The sequence below is a fragment of the Hippopotamus amphibius genome, chromosome 3, assembly GCF_030028045.1.
Source record: "Hippopotamus amphibius kiboko isolate mHipAmp2 chromosome 3, mHipAmp2.hap2, whole genome shotgun sequence".
Taxonomy (NCBI): domain Eukaryota; kingdom Metazoa; phylum Chordata; class Mammalia; order Artiodactyla; family Hippopotamidae; genus Hippopotamus; species Hippopotamus amphibius.
Window position 1 is genome coordinate 159,427,757 of NC_080188.1, and position 26,996 is coordinate 159,454,752.

General features: G+C 43.8%; 1 protein-coding gene across 7 annotated transcripts in view; it reads left to right on the top strand.

Moving 5' to 3' along the window:
* Positions 1-26,996, top strand: part of HHAT (hedgehog acyltransferase) — a 324,736-nt gene that overhangs the window by 113,160 nt on the left and 184,580 nt on the right. For all 7 annotated transcript variants that reach the window (XM_057727696.1, XM_057727697.1, XM_057727698.1 and 4 more), the window contains one exon: positions 19,300-19,450. In XM_057727696.1, the coding sequence (XP_057583679.1) occupies positions 19,300-19,450 (151 nt within the window). The remainder of the gene's footprint in view (positions 1-19,299; positions 19,451-26,996) is intronic.

The window sequence follows — 26,996 nt, forward strand, 5'->3', positions numbered from 1 at the left end:
ACTATAGCCCAGAAGGCAGCCTCCCAGATGAGTCTGAGAAACTGCTCCAGAGAAGCATGGTTATCAACACAGTTTTATATCTTGTCAGAACGAAGAACATCAAATAAGTCAGGGATACATTTCTTCAAGGTTTCAAAAAAACCCAACCCCCCCAAAAATAACAGATCAGCACATACGCAGTGAGTCAGTATGGCTTTGGTACCAGGAGAGGGAGTCTTATCATCGAAGGAGTACCAGCTTCGGCGTCCCAGGAAGGGCGGCATGTAACCTTTGTTTTTAACATGACGTCCTTTACTTCTGGTCAGTGTGCCCTCTTCTCTACTACTTAAAGCATATGTGCAATGTGTATTTGATAGGCCACAAACAGGCTATTTTAGTTAGCATAAAATTGAAGTTAACCCAGCAGAATATGCCAGAATGACTTCCCCAGACCTCAACCTATGAAAATTCCTTTTATCACGACAAACCTTTCTCCTTCTCCCCGGATAACTTGTGTTCCGAGTTTTTCAAATACCTCTTACCTGTTTATGGAAGCATTGTTAGTTCATCAAAGACTTGAGTCGTCGTGCACGAGGAATGGGGAGCTGATTGAGACTTTGGAATTTTGGGGTGTAAACCTGGTCTAGAATGCTGTGACTTCTTTGAAAAGTGGCACATTTCTGTCGTAGCGTGATGGTTTTCCATTGTGCTTTGAATAAAACCAGACTGACCCTCCTTCATGAAAGGCCACGTGGTTTGACCCACCTCCCGACTGGCCTCTTACCACCCCGTTTCCCCTCTGCTCCCCTATGTCTTTTTCAGACATAGCCAGTGTGGTCACATCTCAGGGGACCATGCTGTGGTCTCAGCTGTCCCTTCCGGTGAGAATGCTCTTCCCCTTCATCATTGTATGTCGGCTTGGAATTTCCACCTCAGCTTAAATGTCCTTTCCCAGAGAAGCTTTCCCTGGTGACCCAAACGGAAATAGCCAATCAGCATTTTACATCACTGATTTTATTCTCTGCGCAGGGCTTATCTGCATTTGAATTTTTCCTTGTTTGTCTCTCACCACTGAATATATGGTCCATGGAATAGGAACCTTACTTAAGTTCATCACCCTTAACCTATAGGAGAAAAGAATCTGAAAAAGAATGAATATATGTATATGTATAACTAAATTACTTTGCTGTACACCTGAAACTAACACAACATTGTAAATCAACTATACTCCAATAAAATTTTTTAAAAAAGTAGAAATCTTAGATTAAAAAAAAAAGGTTCACCCATGTTGTAGCCTGAAAAAAAAAAAAAATTCATCATCCTGGTGTTCCCAGCACCTGGAACAATTGGTAGCTGGTAATTGACTCTCAGTAACTAGTTGTTGTATAGGAATAGGGCAGTCAGGCAGAGTTCTTTTAGGTTTACTGTTGAGAGTTGGCTTCCTCAGTAGACTTATTTGGGATTCAGAGATGTGAGTTTTAGTCTTTACCCTATATTCACAAATTCTGTGAACTTGGAAAGACCACTTACCATCTCTGAATCTCAATGTCTTTATCTGTAAAATAAGAATCATAATATTTACCCAAAGAACCCCAAAGGGTGCTTGAAAGGACTAGCTGCAGTAAGGGAGGTATAAAACTCTGTGTAAACTTTTAATCATTCAACAAATGGAAATTATCATCACCTATTTGTTGGAAGTACATGGAACTACCATGGTGCCCCCAGAAGCTTGGAGATAGGGACAGTACAGCCCGTGACAGACAGCAGACTGTGGTATCAGGGCACAGTGGAGACGAGGCATGGGTCTCCATCAGCACTTGACTGATGGAAGCTTTGTCGGAGGCTTTATCCTCCCATGAAAACCTTCTGCCAACCAGAGAGGGAGGTGGTTTGGCCAGAACTAGACATCTCAAAGGCAAGGCCTGATAATTCCCATTCAACCATGCAAACACTGACTGGAGAGGGATAGATACCCTGTTCCAGAGATTCACTTTGTCGTGTCCAGTGGCAGAATATTCCAGTTGTGGGGCAGACAACTCCATCTCTCAGCTCTGGATGCATTAAAAATTCATATTCTCTGGCCAGTGACCTGGCCCTGATTTCATCCTCTCTAAGCAATTCTCTGAGTGCGTGATTTGACTTCCTGTGTGGCTAATCCAGAGAGAAAAGTGACTCTTGTAGGAAAACGTGGGGCCTGGGTAACCTTGGGGGTGATGATTCTCACTCTAAATTGGTACATCGGCGTTTATGTATTAGAGATCTGTCTCTGTGAGCTTGAATATGCATCTGCCCCTGGACACAGATCTGCCCTCCGTGTGTGAACAGATCAGCCTGGCGGAGGTCAGCCTGGCTGCGGTGACCTTATCAGTGTAGCTGATTGTCCAGGGACCGCCACGCAATATCACAGCTTTACATATGCACTGTGATCATGGTTTAATTTGATGTTCTGTCTAGCTAGAGATTCTCGAATGTGATAGTGAATTCTGTGTGTGTGTGTGGTTATCAGTGCCACTAGTTCAGAGTGGACTTATTGGAAAGGGCCAGGAGGTGGCAGTAAAAGCTAGGCAGTCATTTGAGCAGTTCCAATTAGACAACATTTTATTAGCCTCATTACAGCCTCTCCTGGGCAACTTACAAAGTTGTGCACTGGGGGCGGGGTGGTGGTATTGCCACTGGACCAGAGAGAGGTGGTCTACCAAAGTGGCCAGTCTCATCCCAGTTATTGTAGTATCTCTGAGTCTTACCACTCTAAGTTCTTCTCATGAAATTCGGTAAAATAATAGTAAAAAAAATCTTAATATATTCTAATTTTCAAATTTTTTGGTGGAATATGTTTTTATATATAGGCCATAGATCAGATTTCACTGGATTTTAGCTGTGAGCATCTCCCAGCCCCTTAATTTCTAAATAATGTGAACTTGACTTCTTGTTCCCTGGACTGAGCAGAGCCCAGTGCTCTCCTGAGACTGAGTTCGTGGCTTGCTCTGTCTCTCATCTCTCGCTTTTGTGGGGTTTGCTCTGTTTAGGGATGCTGTGCTGTCCCCACTGTGCACTGCTCTCATTATCACGTGGGACTTGGTTCTTTTTCTTGATTACTGCGTGCGTACACACACACACACACACACACACACACACACACACACACACACACACGAACCGAAATCTGTTCAGGTAAAGGCTTTGTGTGTTAGACAACTTCAGTAAAGGTCTGGCAGACAGCCACACGAATAACTTAAAATCGACGACTGGAGCTCCCTGGTTCCTCAGCCGTGGCTGGAACTCAGGCTCTGGTCCCAGCCATGGCCACGCTGCTCCATCCTTTTCTCTGTCCTCCTCCTCCTTCTGCCCTTCTCCTCTCAGGAACAAAACCGTCCCCCATTTTCTTATAGACAGATCTTTCTAAAAATGAAACAGATCATCTCACTTTCCTGTTTGGTTTCTCAGGTCTTTTACTCTAAAGTTGTGCTTCTTAACGGACAGTTGACCCTTTCTGATCATGCCTCCCCTGTCACTGAAGCTGCAGCACGGTTCCTGCGAATGCTTTTCCTCTTGGCATACTGCACCGTTTTTAAAAAAATATTTATTTCATTTATGTATAGTTGATTTGCAGCGTTTTGTTAATCTCTGCTGTACAGCAAAGTGATTTGGTTTTATATATATATATATATATATATATATATACACACATATATACGTTCTTTTTCATATCGTTTTCCATTGTGGTCTATCACAGGACATTGAACATAGTTCCCTGCACTATACAGTAGGACCTTGTTGCTTATCCATCCTTTGTATAATAGTTTGCGTCTGCTAATCCCAAACTCCCAGTCCTTCCCTCCCCCACCCCCCACCCTTGGCAACCACAAGTCTGTTCTCTACGTCTGTGAGTCTGTTTCTGTTTTGTAGATAGGTTCCTTTGTTGGACCATTTCATATCCTCGTGCTTTGTACACATCATTGCTTGGAGTTTCCTTCATCTAACTAACTCCTCCCTCAAAACAGCTCGCTTCTGGGCTACTCCCCCCATCGCTTAGATTCCGATGATGCCTCCCTTCACCCCCCACAACTGTGATGAATTACTGTTTTTTTTTGGCTGTGTTGGATCTTTGTTGCTGTGTGAGGGCTTTCTCTAGTTGTGGCGAGTGGGGGCTACTCTTTGTTGTGGTGTGCGGGCTTCTCATTGTGGTGGCTTCTCTTGTTGAGGAGCATGGGCTATAGGCACACAGGCTTCAGTAGTTGCAGCACACAGGCTCAGTAGTTGTGGTTCATGGGCTCTAGAGCGCAGGCTCAGTAGGTGTGGTGCACGGGCTTAGTTGCTCTGTGGTGCGTCGGATCTTTCCAGACCAGAGATCAAACCCGTGTCCCCTGCATTGGCAAGCGGATTCTTAACGACTGCACCACCAGGGAAGTCCTGTGATGAATTACTTTTGATTAGGAAAGTGAAGTTGAGTGTTATAGTCCTGAATTGTCACCAACTTTGTAACACTGGGCTTACTGAGGGAGTTGAGATGGGCTCATTGATTGTGAAGTGTTATTTAAGCGCTAAGCTTCCTCAGATCTGGTTGTGGTCAGTGAAAAAGTGATGGTTGTTTTATTCAAATCAGTTCCACAAGGTTTCATTAAGCCTGCAGAAGGGAGTCACTGTTCACTCATTCATTCTCCAGACCTTCGTTAGGCACATGTTGGTTGCCAGACGCTGTGTGGGGCCAGAGGTATGGAGATGAAGTGGAGGTGTCCAGGGGCGACTGCATCTGCAGTTGTGGAATTCAAGAGAAACATCTGTGTTAGCGATGGGTGTTTGGAGTTCATAGTGAATGGGTGGCCATTAAAGCTGTGGGAGCAGATGATACCAGGTGGGGAAAATGCAATCCACATAGATCGCTGGGGGGTTGGGCACAGCTTGCTTTTCAGACACTGTTCCTTCTGTGAAAGGAAGGGTGCCTGGAATGTAACTTTCGTTTTCTGAAAGATTAAAAGCAATCATTTTATGTCTTTTATCAACGGTACATTTTAAATGGTTTTCATGTACCTTAAGGACTATCACGATAGCGGAGGTGTTAACGGGCAAGAGCCAGTTTTGATTCCATATTGGACCTGTTTCTTTGACTTTAATCTCTGCTTTCTGTTGCTTTTGCTATTATAATCATACACGATGGCCAGCCTCAGGCAACCCTGCCCCTCTGCCTGAATGTTAAACCAAAGTGCCTTTGTTCAGCTCACAGGGAGACAATCTGACCCTGCCCACCTGGGGGTGGCTGCAGAAAAGAAGAAATTAACACATCCCCTCCCTGATGCAGGCCGTGAGAGGAGATGTTATGCAAGATAAATGGCCTTTTTACTTTACTTCCTCACCTCCTCCCCGTCTCTGTTCTATGAAAGAAACTGGCATCCAGACCCCAATAAGATGGCTTTTTGGGGACCCTAGTCTGACAAATTCTTGGTCTGCTGGCTTTCTGAATAGTCGTTATTCCTTGCCTCAGCACCTCGTCTCCTGATTTATTGGCCTGTCGTGCTTGGACTTGGTAACAGAGGGAACATATTGTAATGAATCTATAGGTTAAATAAGCACATAGATAAAATCTGTAAATATTTTTTTCCCTGAAGTGCTAGCAGACTTGAGAATTACCTGAACATTTACCCTTTGAGGGGGTTTTGATAATTTGCAGTGATACCTTACTCTATGGAATAGAATGGTGTTAAGTTTTGGTAAGAGTCGTTTGTAGCACGACTTAAATTTTTTTTTTATATACATATTTTATTGAAGTGCAGTTGATTAACAATGCTCTGTTAGTGTCAGGTGTATAGCAAAGTGATTCATATGTATATATGTATATATTCTTTTTCAGATTCTTTTCCAGTATATGTTATTATAAGATTATAAGATATTGAATATAGTTCCCTGTGCCATACAGTAGGTTCTTGTTGTTTATTTTATGTAATTTGTATATGTTAATCTCAAACTCCTAATTTATCCCTCCCTTCCTTTTACCTTTGATAACTGTAAGTTTTTTTCTATGTCTGAGAGTCTGTTTCTGTTGTGTATATATATTTATTTGTATCAATTTTTAAGATTCCACATAAAAGTGATATATTTGTCTTCCTCTGTCTGACTTACTTCACTTAATATGATAATTTCTAGGTCCATCCATGTTGCTGCAGATGGCATTATTTCATTCTTTTTTAATGGCTGAGTAATATTCCTTTGTATATACATACATATATATCCCACATCTTCTTAATCCAATCATCTGTTGAGAGACACTTAGGTTGCTTCCACATTTTGGCTGTTGTAAATAGACTAGCACAACTTTTTGAGGAGGGATTTATTTTAGCAGAAGCTCTGTGGAATGTACATTAGAGTCTTTTTTCAAATCTTAATTGTTCACTGGTTGGACTTTAGAGACCCATCTCCTAAGTGCATGTAGTCAGAGGGTTTTGTAGCTCAGTGTTTAAGCACCAGCTGTTGTTGAAATAATGTCTGTGCACCTATCTAAATGCTAATGAAATGCTAACAAAGCCATCCATTGGCTTTTTCTCCTTCTACAGCACCAGAATGAGGGAAGAGGGATCAGACATTTGACATCTGATGTTTGTCTTGAAACCTGGGAACACAAACATATGTCAGATAGCATAAGAGTCTTCATTTTTTTCACCCTTTGGAGGCATTAAATATTCCAAGGTTTGTTAAGATACAGCAGAAAAAATTAATTTTTATACATTCTCTCCTTGGATTAGAATCCTGAGGTTATTTAAAATTAATGCAGTGTGAACCCGAAGCTACACTGGGATTTACTACTGTGGGACTTGACTGTTCAATTACAGATGCTCTGTGTGGTGCGAGGATAATTTCATGGTGCCTGCTTGCAGAATGGGAGAGATGCCTGCTCCATGCGGTGTCGTAAAGAGTAGCAAGTTGCACCACAGTTATTTGAAACACTAACTATTGAAGGTGAGGCTGGGACAAATTGAGAGAGTAGCATTGACAGATATACACTACCATGTGTAAAATAGATAAGTGAGAGAGTAGCATAGACATATTTACACTACCAACTGTAAAATAGATAGCTAGTGGAAAGTTGCTGTATAACAAAAGGAGATCAACCTGATGATGGGTGATGCCTTAGAGGGCCAGGACAGGGAGGGTGGGAGGGAGTCACGGGAGGGAGGGGATATGGGGATATGTGTATAAATACAGCTGATTCACTTTGGTGTACCTCAAAAACTGGTACAAGAGTGTAAAGCAAATATATTCCAATAAAGAGCTTAAAAAAATAGTTAGCTAGTGGGAAGCTGCTATATAGCACAGGGAAATCAGTTCCATGCTTTGTGATGACCTAGAGGGGTGGGGTGGGGAGGGTGGGAGGGAGGCTCAAGAGGGAGGGGATATATGGATACATACAGCATTTTGTCGTATAGCAGAAACTAACACAACATTGTAAAGCAATTATAATCCAATAAAGATGTAAACAAAACAACCAACACTAACTATCCCTTGCCCTCCCTCTCCCTCTCCCTCCCAGTATCCCTCAGAATACTGTGATCTTTGTTGATCCCTACCTAACCCATCATTGTGCTCAGGTAGCTTAGTGTACTGCTAACTTCTTGATAACATAAAATAGATGTATTTTTCTTTTAAGCAAAGTTGATATATGGAAATATGAACTTGTTGGATACTTTGGGGAGGCAATTATTTGCTTCCTAAAGGGAATTTTTGGCTCCTTGAGGATTTGCAATAGAATACTTTAATTAGTAGTTAATTTCCAATTCTTCTTGCACATAGCTTTTACAGACCACTTTTTCTGGGCAAAGTGAGTCACATTGAAGCATCCAAATTCAAACAGTAATCTACACCTGGTCTCTACCTGCAAATTTGCTTTTCAGAGTTTTCAGGTCACTCAACTCCATGTAAATCTCCCTCCTTTTCCCACATGACTTCATTAAGTCTTATGTAGCTGTGTGTGTAGTGTTACTTTGCTTCTGCTGTGTGGGTTCTTCTTCCCTCACAGTGTTTGGATGGGGAAGGGCCTTTGTAGACTTACATAAACTCTTAATTCAGCATGTCCATTCTGTTGCATGACAACAGTCATTTTTTAAAAAGATTTTAAATTTATTTTACCATTTAAAAATGCTTCTGGAACACTTTGGTTTTGCTTTAAGATATATTTTGTGATGTATTTAATATTTTTATTGGGCAATTATAATTTTGATATTGAGTGTGATTTATTGTGGCTTTTGGCTTTTTCCCTAAAGATGTTAACAATTTTTATATTAAAGAGGATGAGCAAATAGGATTTAATATTCTTTGCAGATAACTTTTTCCCCCTAGCAACATACCTTTTCTTTGAAGAGAGGCATTTTGGTGCTTTAAACTCTAACAAGAGGAAAGTTTTGGGGCTTCCCTGGTGGCACAGCGGTTAAGAATCTGCCTGCCAATACAGGGGACAAATGTTCGAGCCCTGGTCCGGGAAGATCCCACATGCCGCAGAACTACTAAGCCTGTGCGCCACAACTATAGCGCCTGCACTCTAGAGCCCGTGAGCCACAACTATTGAGCCCATGTGCCGCAACTACCAAAGCCCACACGCCTAGAGCCCATGCTCCGCAACAAGAGAAGCCACCGCAATGAGAAGCCCATGCACTGCAACGAAGAGTAGCCCCCACTCTCTGAAACTAGAGGAAGCCCACACACAGCAACGAAGACCCAACACAGCCAATAAATAAATTAATTAATTAATTTAAAAAAAAGTTTTGAAAACTAGATTTTGTATGAACTAATATGCCCAAAGATTAAGTATTTTGGAAGGTAAACTCTCTGAGTTTCTGAGTTAATAACTACTTATTTTGATGCTAAGAGGATCAGAATTCTCAAATCCATGAACCCGGAGTTGCTCATCACAGTGCATTTGTTTCTTGCATATCTTTGCTTACTGTGTGCTCCTGGAGGCTGGCTTCCCTGAGGGTCTTTAGAGCTCTGTCCCTGCTTGTTTTTTCTGCTTGGAATACCTCCTATGGCTCCCTTTAACAGCTCCCTTGTTGTCCTGTCATCTGGTGTACCTCACACAGACTCTGTTCTGAGTCTGGTCTCAGAGTTGTATGTGAATCTAGTAAACGTGGTGACTTGGACGCAGGAGATCCAGGTTTAGATCTTGACTCTGCTAATTTAGTGTGTGATCTTAAGCAAGTTTTGTGACCTTTTTTTTTGTGTGTGTGCCCAGGTTCCTATCTATAAAATGTGCGTCGTAATAATACCCATGCCCACAGAGAGGTATGTTGTGAGAATGAAAAATGATGATGCATATCGCTTGGTATATATAGAGAGTAAGTGCTTAATAATCAGTAGCTGCTATTATTATGGCAGAATGTATTCTCATAAACTAGTTTGTTGGTTAACTTGCCCTGGCAGTGAGACTATATTTTACACAAACACACACACACATACACACACACATTTGAGATTTAAAAAGCCATAAAAAATATAGTGAATACGTGTTTATCCATCACTTAGTTTAAAAAGTATTACCAACATAGTTGAAGACCCCTCTTCATGGAGACGCATTGGGACCCCTCCTGATTGCCTTTCCCTCCCTCCTTATAAATGGTAACCACTGTCCTTAAATGGTAACTGCTATCCCAAGTTTGGTGTTTTGCTCTCATGTGTTTCTTTACACTTTCACTACATATGTGACTATTATTTTAAATAGTTGTTAGTAATTAGTAGGGCACCTGGAAGATGAACTAGAGTCGTTTGAGGAACCACATGTAAAGGATATGGTGGGTCCCACCCTCATAGTCATTGAGCAAGAAAAAAGGGCAGAGCTCTGACTTACCCCCCATCAGGAAAGCCTAGGCCTTCATCTCCTTGCTTGGCCGCTGCTCCCCCCACTCCCAAATGAGGACCCACTTGAGGACTACAGCCTGGCATCTCTGTCCTCTCCTGTACGTCACTCAGAAGGAAATTGTGTGGCCAGAATGTTACATCTCCAAGATCACTCTTGAACAACTTGAGTGTGTTCTTGCTTCATCTACCTTCTTAGCTCATTTCTAGTTTGGAGGCTTGGGCACTTTGGTTGCTGTTCCTCTAGCCTCTCCAACTCATTGCCCTTTTTTTTTTCTTTTTGCCTCCTCCCAGCTCCTTGGTTTGGCATTACTTGCACTGAATACTCAGTATTTGCATTTCTAAGAAGCAGCCTTCTTTGAACTGCTCATGCGGCAGATGAAGCCTGGGTCCTGGGACCACCCTCCTTTTTGAGCCCTGGAGAGTCAACTGCTGGGTGTGGGTGACCTTGTCATCTACATGTACAGCCAGTTGTTTAGACCATATTATTACTGTAACATGAGCAGGGAATTTTGTGATACAAACCATGCCTGGGTAGGTAAAGGACAGGTGTTCACATTAGTTAGACATGCAGCTCAGGATGATGTGGTGGATGAGTCTGAACTCATTACTAGGTTCCAGCTGGTTTCTCCTTCAGCAGGTTAGTTATCCTGTTGAGCCCAGTATGTGAAACACTGGCTCCTACCTGGTGGGGGTACAGGTTCAATTTCTAAATCCTTAGGTTTGGGTTGAAACTACAGAGCTTGCTGTCATTACTTGTTGAATTTCTTTTATCTCCTTGGCCTCAGCAGGCTGGACAAGATGCTCTTGGCAGCATCTCTCACCAGCATGCCATTCTTTCCTTCCTGACTTGAGTTCTTGCTCTTCTGGAGCTCCTGGTAGCAATTCCTCAGTTCTATTACCTCATGCCCTTCCCCCATCAATCACATTTACTGACTTGGTTTTCCCGGCACCAGTCCATCTTCTCCTCCTGATGAAGAAGGTTATATAACCACTGCAAGGCAATAGCTATCTTTTCTTCAGTGTCTCTACAGGAACCTGTGAACATCATGGTAATTCTGACCTCTGGTGTTGACCTTCCCAGCATGTGAGCTCCCTTTCCTCCTGATACCCCCAGCAGGAAGGGAAAAATCTCCAGTTCTATTTAGTTTGTGGCACTACTTCTATTTAGGTTGTGGTTCCTGATCTATATCCTTATTGACTAATCTTTATACTTCTAGTACTTACCCAGATCTTATATATGAAAGGTTCTTTTTTTAAAAACTATTGTGGTGAGAACACTTAACATGAGTTCTATGCTCTTAACACATTTTTAAGTGTAAAATACAGTATTGTTCACTGTAGGCATGAAAATTCTTATAAAGAGCTTTATGTGAGAAGAAACCTTTATAAAGTATTTAGGCTTCCTAATCTGAACAGACAATCACAGAATGGTTCACAAAATCTAGAATAGGTTAGATGTAGGCAGGAGAAAAGTGACTGGAGTCATTCGCCTTGGAGCAGAAAAGGTCCAGAGTGAGATCAGGGCATGGACTGAGGCAGCAGCCTAGGACAGGCTGGAGATGAGCATGTAGTGGTGGGTCAGGATGGCACAGGCTGGTGGGGACAGATACGACAGTATGACAGCGCAGAGACAACATGCCTTCTGAAACGGAGTGAAGCTGGAGACGGTGCCTTTCACTGACTGTGGGCAAACCAAGGACAGGGCTCAGATATGCAAAGACAGCAGCTCTGCAGCAGCCCAGCAGAGTCGAGGAGCATCTCTCTTCAATCCTTGGCAAACTGTGGCATAAAACATGACTTGACCCGTTCTCTTGTTTGTGAAGGCTTGTCACTAGAGGGGAGAGGTCACTGATTTTGGAAACAAGAGACCTGGCTTTTAGGATCCAATGTGGATGACCCCTGAGACTTGAGGAGGTCATAATTCTTATAGATGTTCGTTTTTTAAAATCTAACAGTGGGAGTAATACTTATGACCAAGGGCTGAATAAAAAATAGCAGTGCATTAATGTACCTGAAAGTGCATTTATTTTTTCGGTCCATTTCTTCATTCAGCAAATACCCAATGGTCATATCCACACTGTGCCAGACATTGCTTGCGGATGGAGGTAGAGAGTTCAGCGGTGGCCCCTGCCCCACAGAGCTTGTAGTGACTGGACTTCACAGAAAGCTGTCCCATGTTATGTACTTGCAAGGAAGCATGTGACTGTTTTGGCTGGAGCGTCTGGGAAAACTTCGTGAAATAATGGCATTAGGTGGGACCTTAAAGAAGGATACAGTTTCGGTAGACAAAATGGAGAGGGGAGGACCTTTAGGCACAGGAATAAGTGTGAGCAGAGAAAGCGTGAAGGGTGAGATTGGGTAAAATGAGTAGTTCCAGGGAGGAAAAGTGAGTTGGGCCTGACTCACTTTCCCCTTCACACCTGCCCCTCTGACATAAGATTCTTCAGCCACTTGTTTGAGGACCAGAGCTGAGAGGAGGGGGAAAGCCAAATGGAAGTCCATCACCAGCTGCTTTATATCGGTTCAAATTATGGTAAGGTTGGAATTCCCTGGTGGTACAGTGGTTAAGAATCCACCTGCCAATGCAGGGGACATGGGTTTGATTCCTGGTCCAGGAAGGTCCCTGAGCCTGTGTGCCACAACTGCTGAAGCCCATGCACCCTAGAGCCCACGTGTCACAACTACTGAGCCCACGTGCTGCAACGACTGAAGCCTGCGCACCTAGAACCCATGCTCCACAACAAGAAAAGCCACCACAATGAGAAGACTGCACACCGCAATGAAGAGTAGCCCCTGCTCACCACAACTAGAGAAAGCCTGCACGAAGCAACGAAGACCCAATGCAGCCAAAAAAAAAAAAATTATGGTGAGGTCGTATCAAATGCAGAGAGACTATGGAGGGCTGGGTAGGTCGGGGTGTCAGTGGAGGAAGGGCTGGACACCAGGGAACCAGGGATTTTTCTCAGTCCCCTTTCTCCTAGAACTTTTTGTAGAATTAATCTCCTCCTGTTTCGAAAGTCTGCTCTGTTTCCGGTTTTGAGGGGGAGAAAGCCTCATTCTCTTTTGGACAAGTTGAGTTTGAGGCCCTTCCAGTTGGAGAATTCACCACACATTGAGTCACCTTGAGGCAGTAGCAAGCATAGACCTAGGACTTCTGTTTCTGTGTCCCCTTTTGGCTTTGTTCTTGACGCTGGGAGGTCCCAGACCCACAGAGGATTCTTTCATGTGATGGCAGGTCTGAACTTCAATCGTAACTTAGCCCTCAGAATAGAGGACTAAGATTTTAGAATATCAGTCTACTTCCCAGAAAAACCCTGATACAAATAGTTTTCATACTACAGGGTGAATTATCAATTCAGTTACTTTTCAAGGAAGCATTTGTTAAGCATTTATTATAGGCCAGCTATTAGGTGCTGGGAATATAAGAGGCGTAAGATATAATTCCTGATCTTGAAAAGCTTGTGGTCTCGCAGGATGGGTACAACTGTGGTCTGGTGTGATAATCACAGCACAAACCAGGAGAACAAAGTATGATGAGAGCCTGGAGAGAGCACGGGGCTGCATAGCTCACCCCTCACCTTCAAGTTTTTGCTCAAATATCCTCTTTTCAATGAGGACCATCCTGACTCCCCTTTTAAAAATAGCAGCACCTGCCACCTCTGCATTCTGAGTTCCCTTTTCCTGCGCAACAATATTTTTTTCTCTTTCCATTGCGTTTGTCACCCTCTGTCCCAGTTGGCTGTTGCCGAATAACAAACTATCCCCAAACTTAGTTGAAAACAATGATTTCCTCTCTCTCACTGTTCCTTTGGTTGACGGGACTTGGTTGGGTAGTTCTTGCTTGGGATCTCTCCTGTGGTTGCCACGAGACCTCAGCTGGCGCTGCAGACCCTGAAGGTTCTACTGGGCAGGACATCGAAGGTGGCTCCTCACACGGTTGGCAGTTGAGGCTGACTTGGCTGGGAGCTCAGCTGGTTCTGTCCTCTAGAGCATGTTCGTGTGGCCTCTCTATGTGGCTCAGGCATCTTGCAGCCTGGCAACTGGATCCAAGAGTGAGTGTTCCAAAGGGCAGGAAGCAGAAGCTGCCAGGCCACTGACAGGCTACACTTGGAGCTGGAACAGCATCACTTTTTGTATGTCTCTTGGTCCTAGGATCTGCCGAGATTTGCTTTTGATGGGGGAGCGGCAACATTACATTGCAGAAGGGCACGTGGGACGGAAGATACCATTGCAGCCACTGTTGGAGAATACATTCAGCCATACTTTCTTTGTATCCATATAGAATTTATTTTTTTATGTCTGTTTTTTGTTGACTCCTGTTAGAATGGAAGCCCCATGAAGGCAGGAGTATCCACCGATGTATACCAAGCATCTACACCATACTTGGCATGTAATAATTACAATGAATAGTTGCTAAGTGTTCTAACAAATGTGTCTGAGTCACTGTGAGTTCTAGAGGTGTGGGTGTTAATCCCACTCCTGATTTACATTCTTTTCTGATGGTTTTAACAGGCTGTATACTCTATAAAGCGGGGATCTCGCGTCTTTATTCAACATTGTTATTGCTCAGTATCTGGTAAGCGGTTGGTGCTCAATAATTATACATTAAATTAATGCAAAATAAGTTACTGATTTTGCTTGAAGCATAGAGAACTTATGAAGAAGAGGCCATATTGGAACTAGGATCTGAAGGATAAATGGGATTTTGCCAGGAGAAAGTGGGATAGGGCATAAAGGCAGGAGGAAACACCAAGTGCCAAAGGGAAAGATAAATGGGACCGTAATGTAACTGACCTGTGAGCCCCTTGACGCCTGGGTCCCCACTTGGTCTGGCCTCTAGTCTACTTTTCATAGCAACTAACTAGTGATTCAGCAGTCAGGTGCTCAGGACATGCCTGTTGAATGAATGAGCATAACGTATGACCTCATCTATGACTTTTTTGGGAGGAACAGGTTAGGTTAGGCAAAAACTGATCATAACTCCTGCTAGTGAGAGAGTCTCTTAGATATAACCCTGGCAAATGTTTTTAAATATTAAAATGTTTTCTAAATTTTGTATGTTTAAATACAATGAAAGTGAGTTCAAATGACTTTCAATCAGAGTAGAGTCACTTGTATTCTTTTTTTTTAAATTTTATTGGAATATAGTTGATTTACAGTGTTGTGTTAGTTTCTGCTGTACAGCTAAATGAATCAGTTACACATATATCCACTCTCTTTTAGATTCTTTTCCCATATAGGTCATTACAGAGTATTGAGTAGAGTTCTCTGTGCTATACTATAGGTCTTTATTGATTATCTATTTTATACATGTCAGTCCCAATCTCCCAATTTATCCCTCCTCTCCCTCCTCTGGTAACCAGAAGTTTGTTTTTTTACATCTGTGAGTCTATTTCTGCTTTGTAAATGAGTTCATTTGTATCATTTTTTAGATTCCACATGTAAGTGACATTTATTTTTCTTATGTTACCTTCTAACATATCATATGCCTAATGGGAGATTGTTAACTTTTAGGGTTAACCCTGAAACCTTAGACCAAATCTTATAAGGAAAAGACTAATCTTTAAGTCAAGGGGAAAGAAGAATGAGCCCGTGCATCTTTCATAGGGATGGTGAAAGTCAACAGCAAGAGAGCGGAATTGTTAAACTCATGGGTGTAAACACATCTGTTTTTCGGAAAGACTAAACAATACAGAAATTACAATCATACTGCGTTAGCAACCACTATGCATCATTTCTTTCTCTATAAGCTTATGAATCAGTAACTAAAATGTCAAGGCAAAAATTAAGCCTTTTGTATCTTAATCCGTAAAAATTACTCAATATTAGGTAAATGGAACACGTTGCTTATTGATAAATATGTGGCTTCTTGTGCTTTCTATCCATTTTGGGGGAAAAATTCCCAGTTATGTTATCTTCAATTAGATCTAGCCACTGAGTTCTATTTAATACCTGTACAAAATCAACTGTTTCCTGAGCCCAATTCCATATGAAAGTACTAACAAATGGTGAAGATTGTATGCAAATAGTGATTCATAAAAATGTAGATTCAGCTATGGATTTTAATTCATATACCTCATATATAACAACTGGTCAAAAATAAAGTCAAATTAAAGGTGGCATTTGAGACAAGGAGCAACAGGTTCTTCCTGATCTTGTATCCCGTTAACAAGGAAAAGAAATCTCTGATGCTTCATCTATAAAAGAGCTCCGGGTGGCCTTAACTGTCCATGTACGGTCTTCCAGAGGTTCTTTGATGCCTTCAGTTCTTCAGGCTGATCATTGTCAGCTCTGGAAGCTTTGTGCCTTTTAATTAGTCATTCTTACTTATGTCCTGCATTTTGGTAGCTCTGGGGTTTTTCTGACTAGAGCCTGTATGAAAGTACTGACAAATGGTGAAGATTGTATGCAAATGGTGATTCATAAAAATGTAGACTCAGCTATGGATTTTAATTCATATGCCTCATATATAACAACTGTACAGAAATAAAGTCATATTGGAATATTCGGTGGTTCATATTGGAATATTTTAGAGTTTCCCTCACTGCCATCTCAGCCAGTGGAACTGATTTCTTCCCCATTCAGGGTAGTCCTGTGCCCCTCAGCAAAAGCTTTTAAGATGATATTGTTAGCACATATATCCCACTCCTTGATAAATATTTATACACACACATACACATACATATATATTCACACACACACATATGTACACATATCCGCTTTTTCTTTGTCTCTTATCAGATACATCCAAGAATGCTGCCATTTTATGCCAGTCCTTCCAACAGATATGATTATAGTCTGGTTTCCAAAAAGACCTTGTTTGACCACTCCTGAGAGGGACGGAGACATGGTGATTCTTGGGGTTTTCTCCTTTTAGGACATGTGGCTTTTGAATTTGAACCACTGTTTGCCTCTGCCCAAACTGTATATTTAGAAAATGGCTTATGTCTTTCTTCTGGCACAGAGTTAATATTTATAGACACACACTTCATGGTAGTGATGTTCTTTCAAAGATCCTCGTGTAACATCAGATGGACCAGACAATAATATCTTCTCCTAATACTTTTTTTTCTTTCTTTCTTTCTTTTTTTTAATTTTTTGGCTGCGTTGGGTCTTCGTTGCTGCACACAGGCTTTCTCTAGTTGCCGCAAGCAGGGGCTACTCTTCGTTGTGGTGCACGGGCTTCTCATCGCAGTGGCTTCTCTTGTTGTGGAGCATGGGCTCTAGGCTTGTGGGCTTTAGTAGCTGTGGCCCGCAGGCTCAGTAGTTGTGGCTCACGGGCTTAGTTGCTCCATGGCATGTGGGATCTTCTTGGACCAGGGATCGAACCCCTGTCCCCTGCCTTGGCAGGCGGATTCTCAACCACTGCGCCACCAGGGAAGTCCCCTGCTAGTACTTCTTTAAGTCTTAGTTATTTCCTTCAGGCTATCCTGTAGGTAAGCTGATCAGCAGCACCAGCCTGGCCTGTGTTATTTCCCTGCACGCTGCGGAAGGTGGGTCTGGAGGTTGGATAGCACGTGAGCACTGGTCATCTTCTCCAGGGTTTCCGTGTGCACTTTGCCCCTGGCCGCCTCCTTACGGGCACTGCTCTGGCAGACTCACTTCACCTCCTTACCCCGCTGCTGAGGCCAGCAGCTTGCCCAGGATTGTGGTGCCCCATAGACTTATAGCCCTGGTTCCCCCTCCCCTTCTCAGGGTGAAGAGGTGGAAGCAGCCGGCCCAGAAGCCCACGGGGATGTGTCCATCAGTAGAGCATCCTGAGCTCCAGCTGGAGACATGGGTGGCTCTCAGAGGGGACAGGCGGAGGCCTGTGGGGCAAGAGCATGTGTCTCGGCCTCAGATCTCACCGTGCGCCCACACCCTGCATTCCTTTCACTCCAGAAAGGCGCAGTTCTGGCCAGGAAGCTGGTTCTCGGGGCCCTTATGTTTTTTTGTTTTTTGTTTTTTTTAAATAGCTTTATTGTGATACAGTTCACATACCATATAATTCACCCATTGAAAGCGTACAGCTCAACGGCTTTTAGTGCATCACAGATAGGTGTGACTGTCACCGGCACCAATTTTAGAACATTTCATCACCAAAAGAAACCCTACCATTTAGCTGCCCGCCCCCCAACCAGTCTCATTCCCCAGCCCCTCAGGGCTAAGGAACCAGTCATCAACTTTCTGTTTCTATTTCTGTCTTCGTTTCCCTCTTCTGGACTTTCATATGAATGGAATCATGTAATATGGGGTCTTTTGTGCCTCACTTCACTTAGCATGATGTTTTCAAGATTCATGTTGCAGCATGTGTCAGTACTTCATTTCTTTTTTTGGCTGAATAATATTCTACTGTATGGCTATACTGTCTTATTTATCCATTCATCCGTCAGTGGGCATTTGGGTGAATCCATCTTTCGCTATTGTGAGTAATGCTGCTACGAACATTCTGGTACAGGTTTCTATGTGGATATCTGTTTTCATTTCTCTTGGGCATATACTCAAGCGTGGAATTGCTGGGTCATATGGTAACTGTGTGTTTAATCATTTAAGAACTGCCAAATGTTTTCTAAAATGGCTGCATCGGGACTTCCCTGGCAGTCCAGTGGTTAAGATTCGGCACTTCCACTGCAGGGGGCGAAGGTTCGATCCCCGGTCCGAGAACTAAGATCCCACATGCTGTGTGGCGTGGCCAAAAAAAAAAAAAAAAGATGACCACGTCATTTTACATTCCTACCAACAGTGTATGATGGTTCCAGTTTCTCCACATCTTTGCCCCCTTGTTGACCTGACTTTATGCTTCTAGCCATCCTAGTGGGTGGGAACTCATGTGAGGTTTTGAAAGGATTTGAGAAGGATTTTTCCTTTCTAATAGTTTTTTAATGCCATATACACGTTTCTTTTCTTTTTAAAAGATTTTTTAAAAATTTATTTATTGGCTGCGTTGGGTCTTCGTTGCCACGAGCGGACTTTCTCTAGTTGCAGAGGGCGGGGGCTTCTCTTGTTGCGGAGCACTGGCTCTAGGTGTGCAGGCTTCAGTAGTTGGAGCACGTGGGCTCAGTAGCTGTGCTTCTCAGGCTCTAGACTGAAGTCTCAGTAGTTGTGGCACATGGGATTAGTTGCTTCTCGGCGTGTGGGATCTTCCCGGACCAGGGATCGAAGCTGTGTCCCCTGCATTGGAAGGCAGATTCTTAACCGCTGCACCACCAGGGAAGCCCTACATATGTTTTAAAAGTGTGCCCTTTTCTAGATCTGTAAAAGCATGACTGCTAAGAGGTCCTGTTGCCTGTCGCAATAATAAAGGAGATTTCAATATTTGTTAATCCAAAAATCTCATTGCCCAGAACTGATGTGGGAGACTTGTTAAACGTGTGAGTTGCGGGGAAGGGCGGGAAGTGATGGGAGAAGAGGGAGCAGGTGGTGTGTTTCCTGGAGTGTTGCATCTCTCCCAGGAGACTGCTCTGCTTCTTGTCACTGTGTCTAATGGGTCCCTCTGTCTTTCAGGAGGACTGGCGTTGGCCCAAGTGCTCTTCTTCTATGTGAAGTACTTGGTGCTCTTTGGTGTCCCAGCTCTGCTCATGCGCCTGGATGGACTCACGCCGCCGCCCCTCCCTCGCTGTGTGAGCACCATGTTCAGTTTCACGGGGATGTGGAGGTCAGTGGCTTGGTTTATTAAGGCCCTTCAGGGATGTGTAGAGGGAGGAGCCATGGCTTGGCCAGCTTCGAAGCTCCTGGGCCACCATCCTTTCTCTGCCCTTCACTCAAGCTGCGTTTGGCACTTCCTTTTTTTAAATCCGTCCAACAGGATGACAATCCACGTTTTCTGAACCTCTCAAAAATACTGTCAGGCTATGAACATTGTGAGACAAGAAAGTTTCCCGTCACGTCTGTGTACACATGCACAAAGGGTTATGTCTAAAGTGGTTTCATACTCACGTGGGATGTGGTGTGCATATTGATGATTTATTAATGTCTGTTTTTCTTGAAAATGGCATCTTTGTGTGTGGGACTGCAGGTTAAAAGAATAGACTTAGGTTAATAGCACAGGCCAGGGCATTTACTAGCTCTCAGATCCAAGGCAACTTACTGAATCTAAGTTTCAGTTTTCTTCTCTCTTACATGGTAATAATAATGATAATAATAATATCTCTGTCAGTTGTTTTGACGATTAAATAAGCAAATATGTACATTTAAAGCATCTGGCACGGACTTTCCTGGTGGTCCAGTGGCTAAGCCTCCACACTGCCAACGCAGGGGGCCTGGGTTTCATCCCCGGTTGGGGAACTAGATCCCACATGCTGCAACTAAGAGTTCTGATGCTGCAGTTAAGACCTGGCACAGCCTAACTAAATAAATAAAGGAGTAAATAAGTATTTAAAAAAAGCATCTGGCACATAGGTATTTACAGACGTTAGCTTTTGTCTTTATATTATTCCTATACTCACGCACTTGGCTAGACAGGCGCTTTTTCTGAGTCTCCTGAGTCGTCTTGATTTTGCCCCACAGACGTGTAGTTGGCCTGGAGTCTTTGTTCTAAGAGACCCCTCAGCTCCCCCTGCTGTTTCTGATTGTTGTTCTCCAGGTGGGCTTGCTTGCCGCTGTGTTTTGTTATCGCTTCCAGTGTGGAACAGGTGGCAGGCTGGCTTTTGCGCCTGCACAGCTAATGTAAGAACCTCAGGGTGGGGGGCTTGCATGTCTGTGGGAGGCTGTACCTACTTAAATTGCGCTCTTTGGAAGCCTCCATTTGCCTCACCCTGGTCCTGGCCCTGCTCAGAAAATCCATTCTGGCTCATCCCGTTTAGATTTCATCTCTGAGCTCAGTGAATATTTCATATCTAATGTTGCTCCTGGAAAGGGGGTAGACACAGCATGCAGCATCCTGGTTTTCCATAGTGATTTATTACAGCGGCTGAGCTGATCTAAGCCTCTTGTACACGTTTTATGTTTGGTCCAGTTTGCTTCTTGGGATGAGAAATGTCCTCTGATGATTGTAAGGAATGTCAAGTAATTGCTTTGATTTGTCCTTAATTACTTCATCGAATATCATAGGTTGCCCAGGTGTGATGGTGAGGTTAGGAAAGGGGCTCTCTCTAGATGGGGGGCCAGGAAATGGTTCTATTTGAAAGGTGATCCTGGTTGGAAGGCTCTGTTCATTTTTGACCTGCTCATAAAAGTAATTTACTGAAGAAATGGGTTGGGACCCAACACGACTGCGGGTGGAGGAGCATCGTAAGGGGGAGATGTCATGAGTGCCTTGTGGGCACCCAGCATGGTTCCTCTGCGCCCTCGCTGTGAATGTTCGTGCTCGTGCATCTCACGAGAAGCACCTTCTCCTAAAGGGCTTCTCCAGTGTCGGCTGGGATAACAAAAAAAACCCTTGACTCTTGGCAGGCATGCTGGCTCCAGGCTAGTTAATTAATTATTTTATTTTTTGCCCAAGATCCTCTGTTATATACAAACCACCGAGGTGGCGAGAGCATGCCTGCCAAGACCTTTGTCATTCTTGTTTGGAACTGGATTCAACTAGAGTAGACCCCAGGTTGCTGAAGCACGCACTCCTCCCTCTCAGTTACTGTGTGGGCAGGAGAGCAACAATGAAAAGTTTCTCTGAGGAGGGAACTCTGGGGAGGTGCTTACAAGGGCATGTGATGAAATAACAAACGTGGTCTTTCCTGACAGTGAGCTAGACTGTGTCCTGGGTTCCTTCCGGGTGGGTGTAGATTTTCCTCCTCATGTTTTTTTTTGTTTCTTTTCTTTTCTTTTAGTTTAATATTTTAAAATTGAAGTGTAGTTGATTTACAATGTTGTGCCAATCTCTGCTGTACAGCAAAGTGACTCAGTTATATACATGTAGACATTCTTTTTTGTATACTCTTTTCCATTATGGTTTACTGCAGGATATTGAATATGGTTCTCTGTGCTGTACAGTAGGACCCTGTTGATTACCCATCTTATGTATAATAGTTTACATCTGCTAATCTCACACTCCCAGTCCTCCTGTTTTAGTTTCTTGAAGGGTTTTCTGGTTTGCCAATTATATGTAGAAACACTTGGGCCTTCATTCTTTGTACAATAACTATTCTACATTAAGTAGTTGAATTTAGGAAGGGAGATGAACTCTTTTTGAGCCGTTTGGTGCACAATTTAAGGTTCAGAAGAGGTAGTTTTTTAACTGAAAAAAAATTTAGATTCTCCTTTGCACTATTTATGATGCTACTCCATCCTTAGTTTACCGTGTTCACGGTTAGGATCTGGTTGCATAACCTGCAGTGGTCCTCGTCCCCATTCGCTAACTTTTCTCTGTAAGAAGGCATGTCAAAGGAGAATAAAATTTGAAACTGTAGTTTCTCTTTACATCTAATATTTCTGGGCCATCATTGAGGCATTGCTGCAGACAGGGCATTGCTCCGCCTTCCTGGGTTTAGACTCGAGAATGATTGAGTCATGAGCAGGTGTGAAAGCTGGTGACGCAAATCATTCTGCTGGTCCGTGGCGGCCACTCATACCGTGACACAAAGGGCAAGGTGGATGGGAAGTGGAAGGAAGAGATTTAAAAACAATCTCCGGAGATTGTTTAATGGCTACCCAAGCGTCTAGAAAACCCACACTGGATGAGGTTTAGGACTGAGGATGAGAGATGGATTTTTAGCTTCCCATTTGAAAGGAGCCTTCATACCTGAACACTGTGCTGACTGCACCATCTTTCAGTCCACTTAGCAGTGAGAGAAGACTTGAAGCCAGCAGCCTACTGTATCAGAGGAATCTGAGCTCTACATCACAGAAGAGATGAAATTAGCCATCAGCAGAGACATGATGTTCCCTGACATGATAGTTCAAGTTGATCATGAAAAATTGCTATTCGCCCAGATGGCCCAAACCTAAAAGTTAGGACCTGACGGGTTTATTATTATTATTTTTTTCTACTAGCTCTTCTGTTTTGTGTAATTCTTGCTCAAATATTTGCAGGCAGAACAAACCCCTAAGGAGTATGTGTATTCCCACTTGTGTGATTTTTCTGTGGCTGTACAGACATGAGAAATTGAGAATTTTCTGCTTAATTTTGGGGTTTCATGTTTTAATTTAGGTAGGCTGAGATCTGTAATGAGCATCTTTTGCTAGGAGTCATTAAAGATGACATTGTGTGTCCGAGGTTCCAAATTAGAAATCTGATCGTGTTCCTCTGATTTGATTTCTAGCTATGGAAGTGAAGTGTGCAAAATGATAGAATTTCCCATGGTGGCTGGTGAGTTATGGGTCAGTTTCAATTATCTCAGGAATCTCGCACAGCTTGCCCTCTGCATTTCTTGAATTATGATGCTCTCAGGTCTTCACAGGCAAACTCACGGCTCACTGCTTATTCCAGAGGAATCTGGGTGCTGTTGATGGCTACTAGACCTTAATATATGGGAACATCCTTGGGCTGGGGATGGGAGAAACCTGAACCCCCTTTTTCAGTGGGGCATTGACTGCATGAGCTGTTAGGTCAATAGAAGAATTTAGGTCCCTAAATGGAGAGTTGGTCCAGGCCTGCTGTAAATAATAAAAACCAGTTACACAAACTGCTGAGTATGCATGAATCCTGCCTTTGAATTACGTTTAACCTCAAGGTGCAGGGCAGGATGGCAAGCATGGAGTTTGTGAAATACACACCATATCTACCAGCATTGTTGGGTGGAAAGCAGGGAAATTATGAACATAAGGGAGAGAAGAGGCTTATTAACAGGTGCTGTTAATGAGTTCCCTTGGTTTTTGGAGGCAGTGTAGTAACTAAGAGCTTGCTGTGCCAGATACTAGCTGTGTGATTTGGGCAGATAATTAAAATTCTCCTGGTCAATGTTTCGGTTTCTAAAACAGAGATAATAATAGCACTTGCCTCCTAGTGGTGATGCGAGGGTTGATTGAGCCTGGGGTATAGTCGGTCCTCAGAAAGTGGTAGCTTCTTACTTCTTTGCACTTGAAAATCTAACAAAGCCAAGGTACCTGAGAGATGGGTGGGGTTGGGGAAGCAGTGGGCAGTGCTGAGACGGGCTGAGGAGAGGCTGCAGTCCAGCTCTGAGCCTGAGACATGACCGTTCAGAGATACAGACTGTGGTGGGAAAGAGACAGGCGCTGCCCTCAGGAGGGAGCTTGATCACGTTACTCTTGCCTCAGTTTCCTCATCTGTTAAATGAGAGACAGACTCTTGTCACTAGATGAAGTCTCTGGTCCCGTGCAGTTCTATTATTCTGCCAGCCCCAGCTCCTCCACACTGGGTGGAGATGACCACCGGCATCCTGGTGCTAAAGTACTCCCAGCCCTCCCCCACCCGTGTAATTGGGCTCGTGATTCCACCTCCTCATGCTTGAGTTCTCTGAGGTATTAAAATGGGGTGAAGCCTAGTGTTTGCCTCACTGGGAAGGTGTGAGGGTCGAGTGGGACCATGTACTAAAGCAGTGAACACAAGCCGGCGCACTGTAGACACCACCATATTAGCTAACACTCAGAATCGCAGACATGAGACTAAAGGCTGCACTGTTTGTTTTTTAACTTCCCAGAAAAGAAAGGCCTGATAGGGTGAGTCGCTGAGCAGGTGGAAGGTGATGGGGGAGGGTGATAATCTGGAGAAGACGTGGATTTTAAAATGGAAGCACAGGGGTCCCTGAAATCTAGACCATTGTGACCTCCCCCTCACACCAGTGGGAGTTCTTTTTGGAAATAGTTGCCAGCTACTGGCCATGTACATTACCTCACATTTTGGATACCTCTCTTAGTCCACCCTTTTCTCTTCTGATTCCTGTCGCAACAGACTCAGCAAAACATATTTTCTTTCTTCTTACATTCATATTTCAAAAATCCCCTTACCTTTTCCTCCAAACACAGGACTTCTGTAAATCAAAGCAGAAAGGGGATCTCAAGCTGAGGCAGATTTTATGAACCATCATTATGTTTTGCTTCCAGGATTTATTTTTGCTTCAGACAGTTGCCCTGCTCTTCTCTCCATTTTCTCCCTGTGTGGAGGGTGTTTTCAGTTCACATATTACTGAGCGAATCCTCAGACTGTTTAGAGTAAGAAGCGTTTTGATGCAAGAAACACCAGGGCACCTTCAAACGGAAGGCTTCCGTTGGTCGCCAGACACCACAGCCCAGACGTGGAGCCCGACTGCCTGCGTTTGAATCCTGGCTCTGCTCCTTATGACCTGGTGACCCCTCTGTGCCTTAGCTTCCTTCTCTGGAAGATGGAGATATTGTAATACTCACCCCTGTACTTGTCATGGCAGCATCCATGCTCCACAGTGGTCGTCTCTGTAACTTGCTCACACCCCAGCCGACTATAAACTCTTTGAGGGCAGTGATCAGATCTTGTTTTGTTCCACGCTGTGTCCTCAGCACCCTCCCCGGTGCCCAGCATGTCGTGGGCACTTACGAACTATGTGCTGAATGGTTGAATAGTCACTCTTCTCTGTAATTTTGGACACTAGGTCTGAAGAGCCAGATTTTCAAATCGTTTGATCTGGTGGCTGAGCAGTTGCTCTGTGTTGCTGGTACTGACGCGTCCTTGCTTAGGTGCACACGCCGTGACCACTGTCAATACCCCACCCTCTCGATCGCCCTGTTTTTCTCTTTAAATGTGCGTACACGGCATGCCAAAATATTGTCTACTTGCAATTTCCCTGAGAGTGAATCTGCCTTGGGAGGGATGAGGGATGTACGCCTTTCTTACTTAATTAGTATTGTTATTTTATCAGACATTGTGCCACGTCCTTGATACCAGATGAGGGAGAACGTTGCAAACGTACAAGAAGAAAAGAGATTCCGTTCAGACTTTGATGTGAGAGAGAAGTTTGACAGCTGTTGGTCTTTAGAGACAGGATTGTTCTGAGAGAGGGGCTACTATGGAAGATGAAGTATGCAGAAGCAGGACTCGGAGGGAAGTGCTTTGAAAACACAGCCTCACAACAGATGCAGTTGACCCCTGAACAATGCAGGGGTGAGAGCGCCCACCCTCCTGATGGTTGAAAATCCATATATAATTTATAGTCAGTCCTCTGTATCCGTGGTTCCGCATTCTTGGATTTAATCAACCTCGGGTCACATAGTACTATAGTATTTACTATTGAAAGAAATCCGAGTATAAGTGGACCCACACAGTTCAAATCCATGTTGTTCAAGGGTCAACTGTTATAGCAGGGGTGAGAATAATAGTAGAAGCAGTGGCAGCAAACAGTGCATACATTGTGCCGGGCACATTTCCAAATGCTTTTATGTATTTAATTTACTTACTCTTCACAAAACTCCTATGACGTAGGTTCTGTTAGCCCCCATTTTACAAATGATGAAACCGACAGAATTACACAGCTTCAATCCTTACATCATACCGCTAGTAAGTGGTGGAGTGAGATTTGAACCCAAGCACGTGGCTGTAGCATCTGTGCTCATAATCACTGCCTTTCACTGTCTCTAGTGAAATGGAGCTGAAGTGGATTCCTCTTCCAGGGTCTGGAGTGTAAGGCGTGTTTGATAGGCTCTGGAACTTAGGGGTACCTGAGAGTGATGATGGCTTTTGTACTGACTCCGTAGAAAGCGAGATGGTGCAGGGGGGTGAGGGGAGGGGCAGTTGGACAGTGGGTCGGCCTCTATGCACCGAAGGATGAGGAGATGGGGAGTCGCCTTTTAACCCTGAGTAACTGACAAGGGAGTGGTGTGGGGTCCATGGGGCTTCTGTTCTTATGTTACACCCCTTATGTTACAAACGGCAATCCAGAAAGGGCTGCCCCAGTGGAGGTGGGGAGGGGGCTTCACCTCGTGCCCACATGGAAACTGGACTTTGTTTCTCCTGCCTTTGCCTCCTCCTCCTGTGTCCCCTGGCCTATGGCCGCCTTGATGGCTCTCTTCCTCCTCCTCCTCTGTTTGTTTTTTTGTTTTTTTTTGAAGTTTTTTTTTTGATGTGGACCATTAAAAAAATTTTACTTATTTATTGGCTGTGTTGGGTCTTTGTTGCTGCACACAGGCTTTCTCTAGTTGTGGTGAGCAGGGGCTACTCTTCACGGTGGTGCGTGGGCTCCTCATTGCCGTGGCTTCTCTTGTTGTGGAGCACGGGCTCTAGGTGCATGGGCTTCAGTAGTTGCAGCACATGGGCTCCGTAGTTGTGGTGCACAGGCTTAGCTGCTCCGCAGCATGTGGGGATCTTCCTGGAGCAGGGATTGAACCCGTGTCCCCTTCAC